Source organism: Salvelinus sp. IW2-2015, unplaced genomic scaffold (assembly GCF_002910315.2).
Source record: "Salvelinus sp. IW2-2015 unplaced genomic scaffold, ASM291031v2 Un_scaffold16356, whole genome shotgun sequence".
NCBI lineage: Eukaryota > Metazoa > Chordata > Actinopteri > Salmoniformes > Salmonidae > Salvelinus > Salvelinus sp. IW2-2015.
In genome coordinates, this window is record NW_019957548.1 from 207,509 (window position 1) to 229,805 (window position 22,297).

The 22,297-nt window shown below is 40.9% G+C and overlaps 1 protein-coding gene across 1 annotated transcript in view; it reads left to right on the forward strand.

Moving 5' to 3' along the window:
- Positions 1–22,297, forward strand: part of LOC112080517 (protein tyrosine phosphatase receptor type T) — a 265,993-nt gene that overhangs the window by 133,839 nt on the left and 109,857 nt on the right. The window contains exons 8-9 of the mRNA XM_070442613.1: positions 2,365–2,638; positions 20,910–20,946. Of these exons, the coding sequence (XP_070298714.1) occupies positions 2,365–2,638; positions 20,910–20,946 (311 nt within the window). The remainder of the gene's footprint in view (positions 1–2,364; positions 2,639–20,909; positions 20,947–22,297) is intronic.

Consider the following 22,297-nt stretch of genomic DNA (forward strand, 5'->3'; position numbering starts at 1 on the left):
CTCAAAAGAAGTCCTTATCCAATCATGCACCCCGGCGCAGCAACAAACCCTCTCATCCAGGCTGTATCACATCCGGATGTGATTGGGAGTCCCATAGGGCGGCGCACAAGGTGCAAATCAATCCCAGAACAACAGCAAAGGACCTTGTGAAGATGGTGGAGGAAACAGGCACAAAAGTACCTATATCCACAGTAGAATGAGTCCTATATCGACATAACCTGAAAGGCCGCTCAGCAAGGAAGAAGCCACTGCTACATAACTGCCGTAAAAAGCCAGGGAACGGTTTGTGCACATGTGCACATGGGGACAAAGATCGTACTTTTTGGCGAAATGTCCTCTGGTCTGATGAAACAAAAATAGAACTGTTTGGCCATAATGACCATCGTTATGTTTGGAGGAAAAAGGGGGAGGCTTGCAAGCTGAAGAACACCGTGAACACCGTGAAGCATGGGGGTGGCAGCATCATGTTGTGGGGGTTCTTTGCTGCAGGAGGGACTGGTGCACTTCACAAAATAGATGGCATCATGAGGTAGGAAAATGATATGGATATATTGAAACAACATCTCAAGACATCAGTCAGTAAGTTAAAGCTTGGTCGCAAATTGGTCTTCCAAATAGACAATTACCGGAAGCATACTTCCAAAGTTGTGGCAAAATGGCTTAAGGACAACAAAGTCAAGGTATTGGAGTGGCCATCACAAAGCCCTGACCTCAATCCTATAGAGATTTTGTGGGCAGAACTGAAAAAGCGTGTGCGAGCAAGGAGGCCAACAAACCTGACTCCGTTACACCAGCTCTGTCAGGAGGAATGGGCCAACGTTCACACAACTTAATGTGGCCCAAGTTAAACAATTTAAAGGCAATGCTACCAACTACTAATTGAGTGTATGTAATCTTTTGACCCACTGGGAATGTGATGAAATAAATAAAAGCTGAAATAAATAGTTCTCTCTACTATTATTCTGACATTTCACATTGTTAAAATAAAGTGGTGATCCTAACTGACCTAAGACAGGGAATTTTTTTTACTTGGATTAAATGTCAGGAATTGTGGAAAACTGAGTTTTAAATGTATTTGGCCAAGGTATGTAAACTTCCGACTTCAACTGTATATTTCACTGGTCATCCCCAAGCCAAATCCTCCTTTGGCTGCCTTTCCTTCCAGTTCTCTGCTGCCAATGACTGGAACAAATTGCAAAAATCACTGAAGTTGTAGTCTTATATCCCCCTCCCTAACTTTAAGCATCAGCTGTCAGAGCAGGTTACCGGTCATTGCACCTGTACACAGCCCATCTGTAAATAGCCCACCCAACTATCTCATCCCCATATTGTTATTTTTTTTTGTTGCTCCTTTGCACCCCAGTATCTCTACTTGCACATTCATCTTCTGCTCATCTATCATCTATCCAGTGTTTAATTACTAAGTTGTAATTATTTCACCACTATGGCCTATTTATTGCCTTACCTCCATTTGCACACACTGTATATAGATTTTTTTATTGTGTTATTGACTGTACGTTTGTTTATCCCATGTGTAACTCTGTTGTTTGTGTCACACTGCTTTGCTTTATCTTGGCCAGGCCGCAGTTGTAAATGAGAACTTGTCCTCAACTTGCCTACCTGGTTCAATAAAGGTATAATTCAAAATAAAATTGACAGGGCCTTTCAAAAGGCCAGTGTGAAGACAGCTCCCACTGGCCAATTAGGGTAGATTTCCATCTACTGGCCCCTCACAGAAATGACTGCCCAATGGTTGCACTCCCCCTGGACAAGTCAGTGTTTATATTTTTGTTTCTGTTCTTAATTAAAATAGTATATAGTTTTCTGCGGAGTTACCACTATTATGTCTTTTTTAGATGTCTGCTTCGTCAGTAGGTGATGTAGTTCACGCTGGAGATATTAGCGTACTATTCGTAAAGCAAAACTAATGCTGGAAAACAGTAATGTGGTCAATTTGGAGTGGTATGAATTGTTCATTGGCTGGTTAAGACAGAGCAGCAGTAACACTCCTGCCTCTGCTCAGGAATACTTTGTATGAAGCTTTGAACTGACCTGACACAGACTACAAACCCATACTTTATTTACAACAGTATGGCTATAGTCACACATTAGGTGGTTCCTTATTAAATGTTATACTTTTTACGAATACATTTTTAAATGAACATTGAAGCCATTTTTTATGGAAACCCAGCATTGAGTTGAGGCCATATGTATCAAGCATCGCAGAGTTGGAGTGATGATACAGGATCAGGTGTCCATGTAATCTTATTCATTGTGATCGGCACTACTACTCTGAGACGCTTGATAAATACAGCCCCTGGTGAGCCCTCTGATGAGGACTTTTGCCCTCTGCTCTATCCCCAGTGTCTATCAGCTGGTTGTGAAAGAGGAACGCAAGCAAAAGGTGCGGCGGGCGGCCGACGTGCTGGAGTGCTTCTCCGTCCCGGTCAGCTTCAAGAATGCCTCCATCTTGGATTTGCCCCACTACTTTGCAGCGGAGCTCCCGCCTACATACCTGACTGTGGTGCAGCCTTTCAGCGTAGGTGACAACAAGACCTACAATGGCTACTGGAACCCCCCTCTCTCTCCAGCCAAAAGCTACAGCATTTACTTCCAAGCCCTGAGCAAAGCCAATGGGGTGAGTAGTCATACACTCTTTTCAAGGTCCATCACTGTTCATTGTCCCTCACTGTTGTATGATGTCTAAATGCAGATTAGGGTTGTCACGATACCATAATCATGATACTCAGAAGTATCATGACAAGCAAATAAAACATGAAACGGCGTAATTTCTTGAGGAAAACGAGTTTTGTCATTTGGGGTCCTTTTCCCATTTATAACACACCATATTTGACATAAAGCAGGTTTTTATAAGACAAAGAGTTTAATCTGCATCGTGATTTTCTTTTTGCCATGACAAATGTAGTATTGTAGTATTGTGATAATGGTATCGGTGACACCCCTAATACAGATGTTCAACCTTTTAGTATTACTCACCTCTTGTGTGCAGTGCTGAATCTTGAAAGACCACATTTTTTCATGCTATCTTGAATCATATCAATTTCAGTCTTTAAAGGTGTAATTTACTACGGGGTGCATGCACACTCTAGTTCTGTTTTTAAATACAACTAATATTATGATATTCACTGAATGTACAAAACATTTAGAACACCTTCCTAATATTGAGTTGCCCTCAGAACAGCCTCAATTCGTTGGTGCATGGACTCTACAAGGTGCTGAAAGCGTTCCACAGGGATGTTGGCCCATGTTGACTCCAATGCTTCCCACAGTTGTGTCAAGTTGGCTGGATGTCCTTTGGGTGGTGAGCCATTCTTGATGTACACAGGAAACTGTTGAGCATGAAAATCCCAGCAGTGTTGCAGTTCTTGACACCAACGGATGCGCCTGGCACCTAGTACCATACCCCGTTTAACGGCACTTAAAGTGCACTCATAAAGGGGCTGACAAAGAATAATGTTCATTATTACACTCAAACGTCTTTCACTAACTAGGTTTCCATCCAATTGGCGATTTTCATGTGAATATTCTAAAATCTGCCTCAAGAAAATATAAGTGACATCAATAAGGGATCATAGCTGTCACCTGGTCAGTCTATGTCATGGAAAGAGCATGTGTTCATAATGTTTTGTACACTCAGTATATGATCTAGTACCACAGGAGGTTTGGGGAGTATGGGCTCGTTCTATTGACTGGAGCAGAATAAGTGAAATGGTAACAAATACATCAAACACATGGTTTCCAGGTGTTTGAAGCCATTCCATTTGCTCCTTTCCGTCCATTATTACGAGCCGTCCTCCCCGCAGCAGGCTCCCGTGTCTAGTACAAACCTAACATAATACATATCTATCAGCCAAGTGAATATACAATAAAATGGCAAAAGGGATGTCAAAATCTTGACTGTTCTTCTTCGTAGACAGCATGCAAATGTATGTCTCTCAAGCTCTTCTTAATCGTAAAACAAAATTTGACTATGAAATGGATTTCAAAATAGGTTAAGACCAGAGGACTGTTAAATCATTTTCCACCTCTGCGACTTTGTTTGGCGGGGGCATCAGCTGGCATTGTAAGCAGCACCTTCCCAACGCTCAAGTTTTCCCAGAATGCAGTTTAGCTTGCCTGAGCGTTGGTCACATCGGCTTCATGATTTGATTGGATATCAGGCAATTCAATCTGTGAGTTTCAGGCTCAGTGAGAAAACACTCAGAACAACATTAGACCATGACCCAGATAAATAAATAAAAAGTAATGCATAAAATATGGATTTAGCTTGGTAGTTTAGACCTGCCATCAAAGATAAGGCATTTTTTCCACCTCTCTTGTTCAGTAATTTGTTACTCTGTCGAAACCTCTGTGACTATTTTCCATTATACTTTGCCCCATTAAATTCAGGTTAGAGAACAGATTTTTTTTTGCTTTACATCAAGCTTAACTGTCACTCCGTGGCTTCAAGGTACGGCAGCCCATCATTATTTCATTTAAGGTTTTTTCCCATTTAGCCAGTGTTACAAATGTAAATGCTCAATGTAAACATGTTGATTACTGTTGCTCACTTATACTCTCCACCTTTTAAGAGACTGCATAATGTACATACTGACAGTACTGTGCATTTCCCTTACCATCTACTACAGCTTGAAATACCAATGAGATTGAGTTGTGCATGATGGCAGCCCCAGTTTGCTCATCAAGTCTTCTTTCACGGGTGGCATCCCGTAGATGCCATTCTTTCATCCTTCCATTGTGCCAATTAGAAAGAGTACACATCAAATGAGCCAGAGCGGGCTTTTCCAAAGCTATGTGATGCCACCCAAGCTCCCCGACAAAAAATGGCAAGAAAAGACATTGCCTTGGGGAGGAGAGTCTAAGTCTGGACAGGGAAAGAGGGAAGGAGGGAGAGAGTGAGAAATGTAGTAGGAGAGAGAGAGAGAAAGAGAGTGTGAGAGACAGTGGAAGAGAGAGAGAGAGACGGGTAGAGGGACGCTCTGCCCCCCAGTACAAACGAGCTGCCAGCTGATTCCTCAGCCCATGCCGGTGCCAACTGCAGGCTCCATCTCTCCTGGCACTGCCAATTGCACTCGAAACAACCCTCCACCCTCGCCTATCAAGTCCCCCAGGCTCCTTTCTTGAGATCAGCCGCAGTGACCAGACTCTTTAACTCTGCATTGTTGGAAAAGGACCCAGAAGTAAGCGTTTCACTGTTTGTCTAGACCTGTTGTTGAATGTGACAAATAACATTTGATTTGATGCCCTACACAGCAGTGGCGAGGAGGGCGGCCATATTGACTGACTGGTCATATTTTTGGCAGTTGTATCCCCCCAGAATGTGATGTTGAGGCTTGACAACTAGGAGACAACACACCTACTCCATTTCCTGTGGTACCAACCACCAGGGAGCGAATATAAACATTTGTTTTGTGCTTTTGCCCAACATCTAGAAGTGTTGGCTTTGAAAATGCTGAGGTACAGTTAACAGCAAGCCTGGTTTATAAAAACAGATAAAGCAACATCTCACAGCACAATGCCTCTCTCCTATTACAAGTTTTGTTTTTTCCATGTATGTTTTGAGGTTGGACTTAACACGTATAGCTCGTTAGCACATTTTTATTTTGCCGTTATTTTACCAGGTAAGTTGACTGAGAACACGTTCTCATTTGCAGCAACGACCTGGGGAATAGTTACAGGGGAGAGGAGGGGGATGAATGAGCCAATTGTAAACTGGGGATTATTAGGTGACCGTGATGGTTGAGGGCCAGATTGGGAATTTAGCCAGGACACCGGGGTTAACACCCCTACTCTTACGATAAGTGCCATGGGATCTTTAATGACCTCAGAGAGTCAGGACACCCGTTTAACGTCCCNCATGGGATCTTTAATGACCTCAGAGAGTCAGGACACCCGTTTAACGTCCCATCCGAAAGACGGCACCCTACACAGAGCAGTGTCCCCAATCACTGCCCTGGGGCATTGGGATCTTTGTTTAGACCAGAGGAAAGAGTGCCTCCTACTGGCCCTCCAACACCACTTCCAGCAGCACCTGGTCTCCCATCCAGGGACTGACCAGGACCAACCCTGCTTAGCTTCAGAAGCAAGCCAGCAGTGGTATGCAGGGTGGTATGCTGCTGGCACATAGGGCACACCATGGGTGTCACCTCGTCAGTCAGTGTGTTACACCTGTGCTGGTTACCATCTCGTTAGTGGGAAGATGTTTCACCTGTGCTGGTCCAGGTGCTATTTAAGAGTGGCTGGGTCAGTGCTCCAGTGTCTTGATAGATGTGGTAGATAGATAGATAGAGGTGTTAACACCTTTAGCTCGTGCTTCCTATTTAGATTTTTTTGACAAACTTTCCTGTATCTGATTTTGTTTTGTGCCACCATTTTGTTTTGTTTCCTGTCATTAAATTTGGTGTGGGTTTTTCTTTTGTTTGCCTCTTGGGCAAATTTAGTGGGTGCTCATGGTGGGTATCTTTTAGGTTCCAATTGTTGCCGCTAGTCAACTTCATTTTTTTATTTGATTCTGTCTCTTGTTTTTGTTCAGTTGTTAAGGGACAGGGTGTAATTATCAAGTAATTTCAACACATCAATCAGTATAACAAATGTAGCTTCACTGCAAATTTTTACCATTAGTTCCTGGAAAGGCTAAATTAGGACATGTCGGACCACAATTTAGACAGACTAGTGATGTGAGCTCTCTAGGACACCGTGGATGTCTGTGTCTCCTACAGCGGTTCAACCAGCTGCACCACAGGGACTTGGTATTCAGCTCAGGCTAGTGCTCTTAGCCACAAGATGTCTTCCAACTAGAGACCTGCAACTCAACCAAGCAACATTTAAACAACCGCCTGTAAAAACGTTCCAGGATAAGACTATAAATTAACGCTACCTTTATTAACATTACTGCTTCATACCGTTGAGGCTTGCTAATTAACATCCCAGTGAAAAAGCTTTTGCAAATGGCTGCCTCCTTTCAGGTCTAGGCCATGCATAACAAGTTTTGTCAGACAAGTTAGCGATGGTGAATGCGGAATTCTCCTCTGGCTTTCACAAGTTTTTTTCGATGGTTTGCCAGGTACTTTGAAATGGAGGGCATGCTTATCAACAATGCCCTAGAACTCGGGTGACATTGGTGACGCATTTTTTGGATTGCTCAAGCTTCTGTTATTGTGTTCCTCAGCCAACTAACACTCAAGGGAGGTGGTTCATAAAAACGTTTATGAGAACTTATCAGCCACTGTAAATTAGAGGGAATAAACACAGCAAGTTGATGCCAAAATTAATGGAGAGTTATATGGAGAGTAATATTAAATCGAGAGAAAGGTGCTCCGTCTCTCTGTTAAATATTCACTTAGGGGAGTAATAAGTGACGGAAAGAAGACAAGCCTCTTTTTCTTTTAGAGAATGATAGTGTTCCCTTAACACCTTCCAACTTCACTATATAGATATTAGAGTATTGCCATGACTTTCCTTGCAATTGAAGATTGTCGATCCATATGTTCCTTATTTCCTCCGCTTCTCACTACAATCCAATCCTTAAAGAACAATTCCACCACTTTATAACCAGTTATTATGCTGTTAGTGTATATGCACTACTGTAAGATATGTTAGTCATTCTACACTTAGTCGTTTTTGTCATTTTTGAAGCATCTGCATGACCCTCGTTGACAGTATACTACAGTTCCCAGTGTGCATTTCACCTCCCAGGATGCAATGCACCGCCCAGTCTGCAGTTCGCTTAGCTGGCTAGCAAGCCCAGATGAAGCTTGTCATAAGTTATGAGTGCAGTTTACATTACTTTTGTAATCATATTATAGTGCTTGCATCAATATCATGCTGTATATATGTTAATGGCATTGTCAACAATCAAATGCATTTCACAAAAATAATTCAAATTTAGATACTAACGAATGCTAGACTTAAGTTACAGTATCTGTTGGTTAGCTACCATGCTAGCTAGCTAGCCCTAGCTACATCCGTAAAAATAATAATAATGTTTGCAACAATAACAGCCAAGTTTAAGCTTAGCGACTGTCTTAAGAATCGGGATCCCGTCAATGGGACAGTTATAAATCATGCAGCTCCTTGTGTCACGAACGTAGATTTTAGAGAAACAACAAATGTCGCTACAGATAAGTGTCTTATATCAGCTGAAAGCTTACATTCTTGTTAATATAACTGCACTGTTCAATTTACAGTAGCTATTACTGCGAAAAAAATGCCATGCTAGTGTTTGAGGAGAGCTCCTAACAACAAAACACTGTTTTCACATCGATAGGTTTGATAAATTCACCTCTGGAGGTGAAATGTGTACTTACATTCTGAAATCTTGCTCTGATTTATCATCCAAAGGGTCCCAGAGATAACATGAAGTGTCGTTTTGTTAGATAAAATCATTTTTAATATCCTAAAAAGGTCCATATAGCATGCACAATTGATTTTGTATTATCACTTGTTCAATTTGCAAAGAAAGGAATCCGTGAAAATCTAACCCTAAACATTGTTTCAACCAGTCAAATCACATTTGTATGTATTCCTCAGAGATCCTAGAACGTAACCAGACTTCACTATATCATTAGGGGTGTAGTATATCCTATAGGACACCAAATTTGTTCAGAGAGCGACGCCTTCATGGCACGATGATGACGCGGCCGGTCTTCATTTGGTATACTGTACCTTCGTCAAATAAGCACCAATCGGGGTCAATCAAAGCTAGCTAGATAGCCAATGAGCTGGGCTTTATGTGAGTATCCAGAAACTCTGTATCTGTTGCAAAATGTAGGTGTTAACCTTTTGCGACAGCATGCCTTTTCCTGTTGGACAAAAATTATACGAATATTCAGAGTTATGAAGTTATGAAAACTGGTTGTTTTGCAAATGTTTAACTTATAATATGGCTACTAATAATGGAAAAGTTAAATCAAAGTCCAAGTATACAGATTTGACGATATTCTTGCAGAAAAATGTAATATGAATGGAAATGTCTCCTTCACGATTTGCCAAATGTACCTTCACACTAAACGTCATGTAGTTCGCTCATACTTTAAGTTATCCATCTGAAACTTTGCACATACACTGCTGGCATCTTGTGGACACCATCGGAATTACGACTAGAGTGATGGCTAGAACTGGGACCTTTCTCTTGCATTTCAAAGATGGTGGTAGAAAAAAAACAGTTGGTTTTTTCTTTGTATTTTCTTCTACCAGATCTATTGTGTTATATTCTCCTACATTCAATTCACATTTCCACAAAATTCAAAGTGTTTCCTTTCAAATGGTACCAAGAATATGCATATCCTTGCTTCAGGGCCTGAGCTACAGGCAGTTAGATTTGGTATGTCATTTTAGGCGAAATTTGAAAAAAAGGGGGCTATCCCTAAGCAACCATCCACATAACATGTAGGCGTGAACCACATTTATTATGAAATGTACAGGCAAATCACTAGGGAATCCTGTCTCTCATGATTTGAAGACTTGTGTCTGTGATTCTAACATTAGAAATGCTAGCTAGCCAAGTAGCTTACCCTGCTGCATCTGAAATAAAGTGGTTTTAACATTAACAGCCAAATACAGCCTTTGCACCTGTCGAAGCAACCATCCAACAACACTGTAGGCCTATTGGAACGAATAAAAGTAAGACGTTTCTTCACTTCGAAAATGTAGGCTAATTGGAAAGGCCAAGGGAGCTGCAACTTCGTTGGTGATGGTGGTTTTGCCGAATGGAATCATGGGTGTTTGATCCTTGAACAACAGAAAAATATTGGAGTAAGCTGACTATAAATATCATTCTATAGGTTTTTGAGTGCCTATTTAAAATATTTACAGATGTTATTAGACCAAGACAACCAGAGCAACATATACAGTAGCAAAAAGTTCCAATATGATCAGAAAACTATAGATGGGTTGTATAGACAGCTGAAAATGACTGTCCATCATTTATTTTATTTGTCATCTCAGGGATCCTACTCCGGTTTTGCCCATCACTAAACAGTCAATAGATATGAAATCATAAAAGTGCACTAAAACTATGTAGGGCATCACTAAATACTTCATAGTAACAACCTAAATGTTAAAAGTGTTGGAGTTGCCCTATAAGAAGTTAATCTCCGAGTGATTCTTACACAGGCCATATCAGGATCATCTAAGAGTTGCTTTTAGAACCTAAAATCTTAGATTATTCCAAATGTCCTCTTTCTCTGTATCATCTCCCTCATCACGTTCTGGTCATAGAATATCTCAATGATATAGGCAAGCGCCACTAGTATTTCCCCCTATTTTCCAGGTTTTTCTATCAGCTCTTGGCCACTGCTCTCCCCCCTTCCTTGCCTCTCTATCTTTCTCACTTTTCTTTTATAAGCTGGCTTGATGCTGAGGTGGGGTTTCAATTCCACCCCTGTGCCCACAGGTTCCAGACCTGGCCCAGTTTGGGGATACCCACACTGGGTGTCTGATTAAGATAGAGAGGGTGTGTGTGTGCGTGTGCGTGTGTGTGCGCACGCAGAGCTGGAATATGGCGGGGGGCCTGTGGATGGATGATTTGAGGCAGAAGGGGCAGGCGATGGGTTGTTCTCCCCTGGGCTCCACGCAAGGCTGGGTTTGTGAAGGCAGACTGTGGGAGGTTACACACCAGCAAGAGATAGTAAGGAAAGAGAGAGCGATAGAGGGGGAGGAAGGAGAAAGAGATGAAGGGAAAGAGGAAGGAAAGAGAAAAATACAGGAATCATAGGGCTGCTGAGTGTGCCCTGATGCTGAATTGATGTGACTATCAGAAGTGAAATGCCATTGCGGTGGATAGGCATAAGCAATTCCTCCCAAAGTTCAATTCTCCTCCAAAGTTCAGTGTCTGGGTTATGGTATCACTGAGTGTACAAAATGTTAAGAACACCCCCCCCCCCCCCCCCCTTCCCCCCTTTGCCCCCAGAACAGCCTCAATTCGTCGGGGCATGGACTCTACAAGGTGTTGAAAGCGTTCCACAGGGATGCTGGCTCATGTTGACTCCAATGCTCCCCACAGTTGTGTCAAGATGGCTGGATGTCCTTTGGGTGGTTGACCATTCTTGATACACATGGGAAACTGTTAAGCGTGAAAAACCCAGCACCATTGCAGTTTTTGACACAAACTGGTGCGCCTGTCACCTACTACCATACCCCGTTTCAAGGCACTTAAATGTTTTGTCTTGCTCTTTCCCCCTCTGAATGGCACACATATACAATCCATGTCTAAATTGTCTCAAGGCTTAAAATTCTTCTTTAACCTGTCTCCTCCCATTTATCTACACTGATTGAAGGGAATTGAACAAGTGGCATCAATAAGGGATCATATCTTTCACCTGGATTAACCTGGTCAGTCTGTCATGAAAAGAGCAGGTGTCCTTAATGTTTTGTACGCTCAGTGTATAAATGACTGGACAATTACAATTTAGGAGAATCTCTTATATAACGGTTTAATGCGATTTATAGCAACCTATTCTTAATGTTTTCTACACTCAATGTATATGCCTGTGCTTGTGTGTGCAGTGTGGATCTTTTCGGCCTAAGCAGATGCTTTTATCTCAAGAAAGAGACATGTTAAAGGGGCACTCATAAAGGGGATGTCAAAGAAAAATGTTCATTATTACACTCAGACATCTTTCACTAGCTAGATTTCCATCCAATTGGTGACAGATTTCCATGCCAATATGAAAAAAAAATAAGTACAGTGTCATGTGATACAAGGCGTTTATGTATGTGTTATAAATTACCAAAAGGGTCTGACTTTAAATTAAGTACAGCGTCATGTGATATAGAGTCTTTATGGATATGTTATGAGTGACCGAAGGTGTCTCACTTCAAACTAAGTATTACAGGACACTACATAAAGTGTCAATAAATAGGTTACTAACGTTCTGCTGATTTATGAAAGTTCTCTCATGATCCACAGGTTACTGTAGGGTGTCAGAGGTATTTAAATGGGTTAATGGACCTGCAAAGTGTGTCAGAACCATGATTATTTGGAGTATTCCAACCTGAGACTACCGCTCCAGGTATTCCTCTTCTGTTCCAATGCTGGAGACCACAGCTTGATTACAACCTATTACAATGGTGCCAAGATCTTGTGGCTTATCTTTCAGCGTGGGAGTGGGTAAATGTGTCAAAGACCTGACTGGGCCCAGCAATATGGCTCATTTTTGTTGTCATGTTTGTGTACTGAGGAACATTTGAACTTGGTTCCAGAAGAAAGACACTTTCAATGTCTCATCAAGGTAAGTGTTTCTTGGTGTAACGTCGTCCCCAGGTTATTGCAAACACAGCACATATAAGCCTGGGATATCAACCATTCAAAGTTGGCTTTAGTGGGAGTGACCATAGAATTCTATAGGAGTGAACTTACTGAGTAAAGAATTTGTCATCGTCACTACTTAACACAGTCCAAATGATGGTCAAACCGTTAAAATTTTATTTTAAATCTAACCCTAACTAGTGATGGCCAAGTTTGATACGCTGGTCCACCAGACCTTCCACACATTTAGACGGAAGTGTTTGGTAATGAGATTAGGTGTAATGTGACGAACATGACATCACTTTAGAGCGTATTGCCATCCTTCAGCACAACATGTCACCCTTTATAAAGCACATGTTTATATCATGTTCAACATAGTGGGTTATGTCACATTTGACATTGGTGCATATGAAGGCTTTATGAAGCCTTTATAAGCCGAACTTCATTTAAAGCAGGGCCTTACTCACTATGTAGTGCGTAAAGCCTCAACAAGCCTTTGTTGCGAACAATTGTTCATAAACAGTGATGTTCTCTCCTGGTTTGTAACATACAATGCTGATTTGTAGAAACTTGTTCCAAACGTCGGATACCATTGTAACGTTCGTCGTCGGAATGAGACCAAAGCGCAGCGTGGAAAGTGTTCTTGATTTAATGTTCACAAAAACACTCAAACAAAAATGACAAAAGGAAAAAACGAAAGTGCACAGTTCTGTCAGAGAAACAACCTAAACAGAAAACACCCCCACAAAACCCAAACGGAAAATGACAACTTATATATGATATATATATGAACCACACTCGGCAAAACAACAAAGAAATAGAAAACATAGATTTTCCCACCCAAGTCACACCCTGACCTAACCAAACATAGAGAATAAATAAGGATCTCTAAGGTCAGGGCGTGACAACCATAGCAAATTTCCAGCCGTCGCGTTCTTGTTTTTTTGTCATCAAAATGGAGGTAACATATAATCTCTCTGAAATTAACACTTTCAGCTCATCAACAGACAGATCCCTCTGTCTCCTTGCTCCTTGTGCACCTCAGCCACAGTACAGTCCCTGATGTGTTGTAGCATGTCCATGTCACATAAACAACGGAAGCTGGTGAGTGCGTTGTTGATGTTGTTTTTTGCTTGAGATGTTCTGATAATCTGCCCATAGTACTGTCTATGGCTCGTTCTACCCAAACGGTGCCGTCCCTTCCTCTCTCCTGTCTCACCTTTTCATTTTGGTGGTGGCAGTGCACAGCGTTCTGGTTTTCTTGCGCTTGTGCCTCGGAGCTGTAGGTTCAGGCTGGGGCTCAGAATCAGAAGAATAATAATCAGAGATGTCATGATTCATTTATTTCCGCACCATCTGAATCATTTTCATTCAGATCTTGTAGCTGTGCTAACGCAACATGCGCATCCATTATTCTTGGTCTTGCCTGACAATCCTTGGTGTAAGGGGCTGTGTAGCCTGGCACTGTTCATTCTGTTGAGTTTCCTTTGCAGCACAGGAAAAACTAGTAAAGGAGCTGTGGAATTTTAAGTTCGGTAGTAAGGTCAGAGTGGGTCCAGTAGTGTTATTGTTATATTTGACAGTCTGACGTATCTGTCTTGTCCTGGGACACTCAGTCAGTAAGATTTTTCCCAAAGTTTGTTGACACACAGTCATAACAGTTTGACATATCAAAGCTGTCATTTGTCATGCTGTGAACTGACATGATTGATTTTTTAAGACTGCAGTATTTATTTATTTTTTATTTAACCTTTATTTAACTAGGCAAGTCAGTTAAGAACAAATTCTTATTTACAATGACGGCCTACCCCGTCCAAACTCTAACCCAGAAGACACTGGGCCAATTGTGGGACTCCCAATCACGGCGGATTGTGATACAGCCTGGAATTGAACCAGGATCTGTTATGACGCATCTAGCACTGAGATGCAGTGCCTTAGACCGCTGCTCCACTCGGTAACCCACAGTATGTCAAGTGTATGCCAGGTCAAGTAAAGTTGATTCCCATTGGCTGACCTAACCTCCATCCAGCTTCAAGTTGTGAAGATAGTGGGAGTATCACTGTACTGCACTGGTCCCAGTTATTTCATTCAGGGTTATTTTATCCAAGTGTGCATTTTTCTATGTCAAGAGAGTTAAGCCAACATGATCCTCCATGAGAAAATTTACTTGAAAACACCAGATGATTTCCAACCTCACTGGCAAACAGAGAAGTGTCACCGGTGCCTATAGCCCCATGAAGAAGGACCAGCCGCGTTCGATACACCAATTCCCCCACCGCAACAGCCTAATCAGTTTGGTTCTATGATAGATCTCCCAGGCAAGCGTGTATAAAAGAGACAAACCAGCCTTGACAGAGGAATTACATATTGACTGTCACCCCTTTCCACTATGGTTGCATTTCATTTCTCGAAGGCCCAAGGAATATCCAAGTGGCCGGGGAAAACAATGCAGGGTGCATTTACACACACTGGCTTTGCACGGACTCTGCACCGCATGAAGCCATCAGCCAGGGTTTGGCCTGATACCCAGGTTAATTTACAGTTTTTTTCTATCACCTTGGTGCAATTTTTACAAGTACGTGGTACATTTACACAACTGTAAGCACAAAAATCTAAACAGATAATCAAAATGTCACATTTTCCATTGACTGAGTACAACAAACAAATTCACTAAGTCACTTGTTCACTGCACCAAAAAACTACAATTGAAGTTGGAAGTTTACATACACCTTAGCCAAATACATTTAAACTCAGTTTTTACAATTCCTGACATTTAATAAAAAATTCCCTGTCTTATGTCAGATAGGATCACCACTTTATTTTAAGAATGTGAAATATCAGAATAATAGTAGAGAGAATTATTTATTTCAGCTTTTATTTCTTTCATCACATTCCCAGTGTGTCAGAAGTTTACATACATTCAATTAGTAGTTGGTAGCATTGCCTTTAAATTGTTTAACTTGGGTCAAACGTTTCTGGTAGCCTTTCCCAAGCTTCCCTCAATAAGTTGGGTGAATTTTGGCCCATTCCTCCTGACAGAGCTGGTGTAACTGAGTCAGGTTTGTAGGCCTTCTTGCTCGCGCACGCTTTTTCAGTTCTGCCCACAAAATCTCTATAGGATTGAGGTCAGGGCTTTGTGATGGCCACTCCAATACCTTGACTTTGTTGTCCTTAAGCCATGTTGCCACAACTTTGGAAGTATGCTTGGGGCCATTGTCCATTTGGAAGACCCATTTGCGACCAAGCGTTAACTTCCTGACTGATGTCTTGAGATGTTGCTTCAATATATCCACATCATTTTCCATCCTCATGATGCCATCTATTTTGTGAAGTACACCAGTCCCTCCTGCAGCAAAGCATCGCCACAAAATGATGCTGCCACTCCAGTGCTTCATGGTTGGGATGGTGTTCTTCAGCTTGCAAGCCTCCTCCTTTTTCCTCCAAACATAACGATGGTCATTATGGCCAAACAGTTCTATTTTTGTTTCATCAGACCAGAGGACATTTCTCCAAAAAGTAAGATCTTTGTCCTCATGTGCAGTTGCAAACCGTAGTCTGGCTTTTTTATGGCGGTTTTGTAGCAGTGGCTTCTTCCTTGCTGAGCGGCCTTTCAGGTTATGTCGATATTGGACTCGTTTTACTGTGGATATAGATACTTTTGTACCTGTTTCCTCCAGCATCTTCACAAGGTCCTTTGCTGTTGTTCAGGGATTGATTTGCACGGCTGCGTGGGCCCATGGTGTTTATACTTGCGTACTATTGTTTGTACAGATGAGCGTGGTACCTTCAGGCGTTTGTAAATTGCTCCCAAGAATGAACCAGACTTGTGGAGGTCTACAATTTTCTTTCTTAGGTTTTGGCTGATTTCTTTTGATTTTCCCATAATGTCAAGCAAAGAGGCACTGGAGGTTGAAGGTTGCTTGAAATACATCCACAGGTACACCTCCAATTGACTCTAATGATGTCAATTAGGCTATCAGAAGATTCTAAAGCCATGACATAATTTTCTGGAATTTTCCAAGCTGTTTAAAGGCACAGTCAACTTAGTGTATGTAAACTTCTGACCCACTGGAATTGTGATACAGTGAATTATAAGTGAAATAATCTGTCTGTAAACAATTGTTGGAAAAATTACTTGTGTCATCCACAAAGTAGATGTCCTAACCGACTTGCCAAAACTATAGTTTGTTAACAAGAAAATAGGGGAAAATTAAATGACTCCAACCAAAGTGTATGTAAACTTCCAACTTCAACTGTATGTATATATATATAATTGTTTTTAAAAAAGCATGACAAGAACATTGTTCGGCTGATAGTCAGTCAATCAGGCACTTGCGAGTGTTAGTTAGTGTATGCACTTGCGAGTGTTAGTGTATGTGTGTGATGTGGGGATGAATCTACTGACCCGGATGCTCTCTCACTCCTCCCAGTCTTTTGGGAGGGAGGGTGGACAATGAGCCTGTCGTAGCGGATGTAAGCAATGTCCCCACGATGTAAGCAATGTCCAATGCTCTCTAGCAGCTTTTATGGTTGAGATAAGTGCTTTCTGCCTCTGGAGCACAGCTTCCAAGTAGTCCTCATTAAGGAAGATGTTGGTTCCTCTCAAGTTCTTGGCTCTCTCTAGAACAGGCATATTGTCCTTAAACCTTAGGAACTTGACCACTATCAGCCTGGGTCTGTCACCTTAGATGGTTCCAGGTTTTTCTTACTTTCTCCTCAGAATCTGCCCAATTCTCATGTGAAGACTCTGGTATGCCATCCACAACTATGTTATTCCTCCTGGATTGTCCCTATAGATAGTTTGTTTTCCCTGCCATCTCTGACATCACAAACATTCATTAATGTTTGATGTGTCACACATTTTACATTCCAAAAGACAACCCCTTAATATAAATGCATAAAAAATGGCAAAGAGTCAAACACACCAATAGGGTATGGCTCCAGCAGATACTTTCTTAGGGCACAGACTCTGTGAGACATACGAGCTGAGACAGGATGTCAAAAGGTGCCAGAGAGGATTGTGCGTTACCACCCCCAACAGCACAGGTGGTGAAATTACATAACTAGCTAGCACTTAGCTAGTGAGGGCCAGAGCTAGTGCAGGCCAGAGCTAGTGCGGGCCAGAGCTAGTGCGGGGCAGAGCATGTTAGCTACTAGTGCTGAGTGATTAGTGCTTTTTGAGGTCGGTGCGGTTTCGGTTAGATTTATTTATTTTTTATCATGGTTTTCGATTTCTGTTTCAATTTTTTTTTTACATCAAATTCACTATGCATTATGTGTAATAACACAGAATAAAACAATTAATGAAAGTCCCATGATAGTCGTGACTTCCCGTTACTGCTTATCACTTATTAACCATCATTTATTCATATTAATTTATTCAAATATTTTTGTTGTGTATATTATATTAGTTCAGTGGTGTAAGTACTTAAGTAAAAAATATTTTAAATTACTACTTAAGAAGTTTTTGGTGTATCTGTACTTTACTATTTATATTTTTGACTACTTTTACTTCACTACATTCCTTAAGGAAAATATTGTACTTTTTACTCCATACATTTTCCTTGACACGCAAAAGTACTCGTTTCATTTTGAATGCTTAGCAGGACAGATAAATTGTACAATTCACACACTTTTCAACAGAACATCCCTGGCCATCCCTAATGCCTCTGATCTGGCGGACTCACTAAGCACGCATGCTTCGTTTGTAAATTATGTCTGAATGATGGAGTGTGCCCCTGGCTATCCGTCAATAAATAAAAAACAAGAAAATGGTGCTGTCTGGTTTGCTTAATATAAAGAATTTTAAATGATTTATTCTTTTACTTTTGATACTTAAGTATATTTTAGCAATTACATTTACTTTTAAACCCAATACTTTTAGACTTTTACTCAAGTAAATTTTTACTATGTGAATTTTACTTTTACTTGAATCATTTTCAATTAAAAGGTATCTTTACTTTTACTCAGGTATGACAATTGGGTACTTTTTCCACCACAGCATTTGTTTAATTTGATGACTTTATTTCATTCTAAGTCATCACCTCTTCTATAGCCGCTGCCTATGCTGTCTCACAAAATCACAATTATCGTAGTTCTTCAATGTAAATAAGGCATACTTTTATGACTGTTTAATACCAACTATCAATCACTTAGATCATGTATTTTCAGATAGAGATAATTTGCGAAGCAAATGCTCTCTTATCCCTCTCGATCATGCGTTCTTCTCTCTTCTCTCCCTCTCCGTGTCTGCCCCCACCAGAGAGAAAGAGGCGAAGCGAGATAAACTCAATGCGTTTATTTTTTCATATAATGTAGTGGAGAGGGTTGAGAGTTTCAAGTTCCTTGTTGTCCATATCACCAACGAACTACCATGGTACAAACACACCAAACCAGTTGTGAAGAGGGCACAACAAAACCTCTTCCCCCTCAGGAGACTGAAAAGATTTGGCATGGGTCCCCAGATCCTCAAAAAGTTCTACAGCTGCACCATCGAGAGCATCCTGACGGGTTGCATCACCGCCCGGTATGGCAACTGCTCAGCATCTGACTGTAAGGCACTAATGAGGGTAGTACGTACGGCCCAGTGCATCACTGGGGCCAGGCTTCCTGCCATCCAGGACCTATATAATAGGCAGTGTCAGAGAAAAGCCCAAAACATTGTCAAAGACTCAAGTCACCCAAGTCATAGACTGTTTTCTCTGCTACAGCACGGCATGCGGTACTGGAGCGCCAAGTCTAGGACCAAAAGGCTCCTTAACAGCTTCTACCCCCAAGCCATAAGACTGCTGAACAATTAATCAAATGGCCACCAGACGATTTACATTGACCCCCCCCCCTCATTTGCTTTGTACACTGCTGCTACTCGCTGTTTATTATCTATGCATAGTCACTTCACCCCTACCTACATGTACAAATTACCTCAACTAACTAGTACTCCCTGTATATAGCCTCATTATTGTTATTTTATTGTGTTACTTTTTATAATTTTTTACTTTAGTTTATTTGGAAAATATTTTCTTAACTCTTCTTGAACTGCACTTTTGGTTAAGGGCTTGTAAGTAAGCATTACACGGTAAGGTCTACACTTGTTGTATTCAGCGCATGTGACAAATAAAGTTGTATTTTATTTTATTTTGGACCTTTGGGACAACAACTCCCATTGTTAGGGCGGAGACATGAGCATCTTGTCATTATATACAGATCTATGCCCACACAGATCGGACAAGTATGAGCAATGGATTATGGTCTTTACTACATCGCACAGTTTGGGCTTGATCTGATTTATCTCTAGAGAACGCCCTGGGTCAGAGCTAATTAGTTCAGACCAGAATCCTGGCCCAGCGCTAGCTAGCTACTAGCTACGCCCTGGAGCAGAAATAGTGCGGACCAGAGCTAGCTAGCAGAAGAACCGGCAGCAGTGTGTCCTGTGTACAGTCAATCTACATGCACCACAACACAATGCAGAAGCGAACCCAGAGCGCAGTAGTCTGCGCATTCACACATAGGCCCAGACCGGCTACACTAACAATAAATAGTAGCTTAATTACTTGTGGTTGTGTTCATCTATCTGGGAGATATTGCATGAAATTAAGTCTGATATAGATACAAGTCAAGTTTTAACGAAAGTAACAGTAAGGTACAAAGCAACTATGGATGAAACTGTTAAGAAAGTAATAGTAATTGCCATGGTAACGGGGAAATATTATTTAGAATATAGTGTCAAGGCTCCATATGTACACTTAAACTATGGTGAAACTAATAAGACATGACCAGTAAGTTAAATAATAATTCCTTAAGTACAGTTCTTAAATAACTGGGTAACGACTGGAAAGTAATAGGAAACAACAGCGAAACAAGACAACAAGGTAACTACCCAGCTACAAGCAAAGACCCAAGAGGTACATTTTGAGGTTGGCTGACATAGTCAGCCAACATAAACTGTCTTTTTTAAGAAAGGTCCAAGAACATTCTTAATAAGTATAGACTGTGCTGCTGAGAAGAGGGGAAAAGGCCTTAAATACTTACTACATAACTTCTGCTTATTAACCTCTATTATTGATAGTGCTATCCACAGGGGGTACTTGGGAAGACTCATAAGAACATAGGACTACTGGTAAACTGCACATGAGGGGGTACTTAGGGGGTACTCCCAACAGAGCAAAATGTGATTGAGGGTACAGTAACCAAAAAAGATTGAGAACCACAACTGACCTAGTGGCTGCCATTTGGAGAGCAAATGCGCTCACTGCTTTTGGGGTCAACAGTTTTTTGAAGTGTATGAAGTACTATGACTGAAATGTCTGTATTTCTGAACCCATTCCCATTCTTCTCTTGTGCCGTCTTGTTATTTCAATCCCAAATCCACTAGAATAGGGTTAGGCAACCCTGTTCCTGGAATGCCGCAGGTATTGCAGGATTTTGTTCCAACTAGGCACCACACCTGACCAACTGAGCTAATTGATCAGATTAGTGATTGCCTAAATTCAACACAACTGGTCAGGTCATTTAAATGAAAAACATGAAGTGCCTGCGGCACTCCAGGACCAGGGTTGCCTATCCCTGCACTAGAACACGAGGATAGTGATGGAAATCACTGTGTTGGGACAATATAATTGAACAACTCTCTCTGTCTTTTCAGGAAACCAAAATCAACTGTGTGAGACTGGCTACTAAAGGTATGAGAACATTTTTTATATGTCCCATGCATAGGAAATACAATACTTCATGGATTAAAGGCCCAGTGCAGTAAAAATAAACATTTATGATGATAATGCCCTTTTAGTGTAAGAGCTGTTTGAAAAGACTTCCTGAAATTTCAGCTTGTTGTGGTGGGATGGAGTTTTGGTCTGAATGGTGACATCACCAGGCGGCAAATTGTTTAATAGACCAATAAGAAGGATAGTTCCAAACCTTTCCGCCAATAACAGCTAGTTTCAGTTTCCCCACTAAGACCACTCCCAGACAGTCCGAGCAAAATTCTTCTTTGAGAAATTGCTCTTTACTAAGAACCTATTTTTGTTTCTTTTTGACCATTTTCATTTAAAACAATCACAGTGAGGTACTTCATTTTTTACCCAGAAATGATTTAATATTGAGCTGAAAATGGCTGCATTGGACCTTTAAAAAAAATACTCATAGGTTCATATTTTGTTAAACTGTTAAATGCAATGAAATCAGAGAGATGCATATTTAACAAGTCAACTGGGCCCAATGAATGTTACTTGTATGTATTGAGAGCGCTACACCTGCATAGAAGTAGACTGTCTCTATTTTATTAAAGGTATAAGTGACCATAAGCCGCAAACTCTTGTTTGTTGAACCGGCATGGTTTTCGATCCATACAGTCCAAGATTCTGTGCAGCTTTTATTTTTCTCTCCATTCTGTTTATTTTCTCTAAACCATCTTTATAAAAGAACACATTAAGGATCAGTAGTATCAAAGGACAACCTCCATTAATGTAATTATCATTATTCTGTTTTCTTTTCTTCCCATTCCCTATTTAAGTTGCTGTTTCTCTTTTTAGACATACTGCACATACATTTTTGCACAGACAATACTCTTTTGATGTAGTTATTGATTTTCACGCTTTTTTTTTGTCTAAGTCAAATATTTCTCATCAGTGGGCTCTATTTTTTTCCGTTCTTTTCTCTCGCCATGCTCCCGTTCTGAATTGATCTCTTTACCGTGTTTGGAGTCTACACTTGTAGACACACTGATTGCATGTCTGCTTTGGAAAATACATGCTTTAAACTTTGTGGCCCTTCATCTCTTCTAGTACGAATACACAGCTTGATTATTTCAATATGATTGTATTTGATAGTTAAATACTGTATAGAATCTGTATGGAAATTTGGGGGTCATAATTGTTAACATGGAATTTGAGTTTCCTGTTTGATAAACCATGGCATTGTTGCTAATATTAAAGCTGTCCTAATATGGACATTGTAAACGTTTAGAGATCCGATTTTGGATCAAAACTCCCACAAAGTTCAAAAAAAATATATTTTTTTTTTACTCCATCTCCT